Source organism: Cebus imitator, unplaced genomic scaffold (assembly GCF_001604975.1).
Source record: "Cebus imitator isolate Cc_AM_T3 unplaced genomic scaffold, Cebus_imitator-1.0 Scaffold299, whole genome shotgun sequence".
In the NCBI taxonomy this organism is placed as follows: Eukaryota; Metazoa; Chordata; class Mammalia; order Primates; family Cebidae; genus Cebus; species Cebus imitator.
The window spans coordinates 1,118,629-1,119,938 of NW_016107614.1; the positions used below are offsets into that span (position 1 = coordinate 1,118,629).

The 1,310-nt window shown below is 48.2% G+C and overlaps 1 protein-coding gene across 1 annotated transcript in view; it reads left to right on the forward strand.

Annotated features, from left to right (window-relative positions):
- AVPI1 (arginine vasopressin induced 1) overlaps positions 1 to 1,310 on the forward strand; it is a 9,929-nt gene extending 8,619 nt beyond the window's left edge. The window contains exon 3 of the mRNA XM_017502774.2: positions 723 to 1,310. Within this exon, the coding sequence (XP_017358263.1) occupies positions 723 to 879 (157 nt within the window). The 3' untranslated portion in view covers positions 880 to 1,310. The remainder of the gene's footprint in view (positions 1 to 722) is intronic.

A 1,310-nucleotide genomic window follows, 5' to 3' on the forward strand; every position in this document is an offset into this window, starting at 1 on the left:
CCCAAAGTGCTGGGATTACAGGCTTGAGCCACCGCGCCCAGCCAGACCCCCATCTCTTATTAAAAAAAAAAAAAAAAAAAAACCTAATGAAAATCTTGGCTGGGGGATTACAGAGAATGTAGCCTAGGAATGTAATTGAGGCATTATGGGTTGAAAATTGTTGAAAAACTTTTATTTAGAGATCTCTCCCCAGTCTCCCTGGTTGGCCACTTCTTTGCCACTGCCAGCCCAGGAACAGTGAACCCAAAGGGATGGAGCTGAACCACTTGGCCTCACCCAGTCACTATGGGTGATGCTCTGGGCTTCCTTTGTCTGCTGCCATCTCTGGGGCCCACAATCAGAACATCAGACCTGAACAGGCCTGGAGGGCATCAGGCCCTGAGATGCCAAGTCAGTGTCACTGCTTGTATTTAACTCCAATTGATTAGCAGTCACTGTTTAAAACCAGTTTAATAGCATGACTGATTAATGACATCTGCCATGAGTACAGGATAAGGATGAAGAAATGTCAAGTTTTGCACACCCTGATCTGGTCTAATGCTTTCTACTGCAGAGAAATCTGCAAACTTTGTCTAGTCAGATAGTTCTGAGGTGGAAAGACAAGCCCAGAGCCCTGGCCTCATTTTGCTCTAAATGTTTTATGGTCCACCATGACAGTCTCTTAAAGTCCCCATTCCATTCTCCCCATTGATGTTGGCTAATCCTACACTTGTTCTCTGCAGAATCCCAGAGCCCCCCTCTCCACCGGCTGACCCACAGACTGCCACGGAGACAGCCTCCAGTGAGCAGTATCTGCACTCTAGGAGGACAAGCGCCAGGATCCGCCGGAACTGGAGGAAGCCAGGCCCCACAAACTACCTCCACCAGATCAGACACTGATCCAGGGAAAGAGCCAGGAATGGCAGTGTCTTCCCTTTTGCCACAGGGCCTTGGGAGGTGAAGAAAGAACAAAGACTTTAGGCAAGAAGCCCAAAGGGGTAAATGAAAAGAAGAGGCCACTGCCACTGGCCTGCTCCTTTCAGAACAGAACTGGATGCTTTTGCTGGGCCCTCCATTATGTGGGACCCATTCCTCACCGAAATGAGGAGAAACAGTGGCTGTTCCTGCCTCAGCCCTTCTCAATCTAACACTATTCCTGGGCTGCATGATATTCTCCTGGAAACCAAGGGACAGACACTTGATGCAGCATTTCACCATTCACACTACTAATCTACCTGCTACTACTATAAACCATGGTTCCACCCGCACACCATCAGGGTAGCACAGGGAAACCATGGTTTAAGTGGCAAATAAAAACATTTGTATCAAGA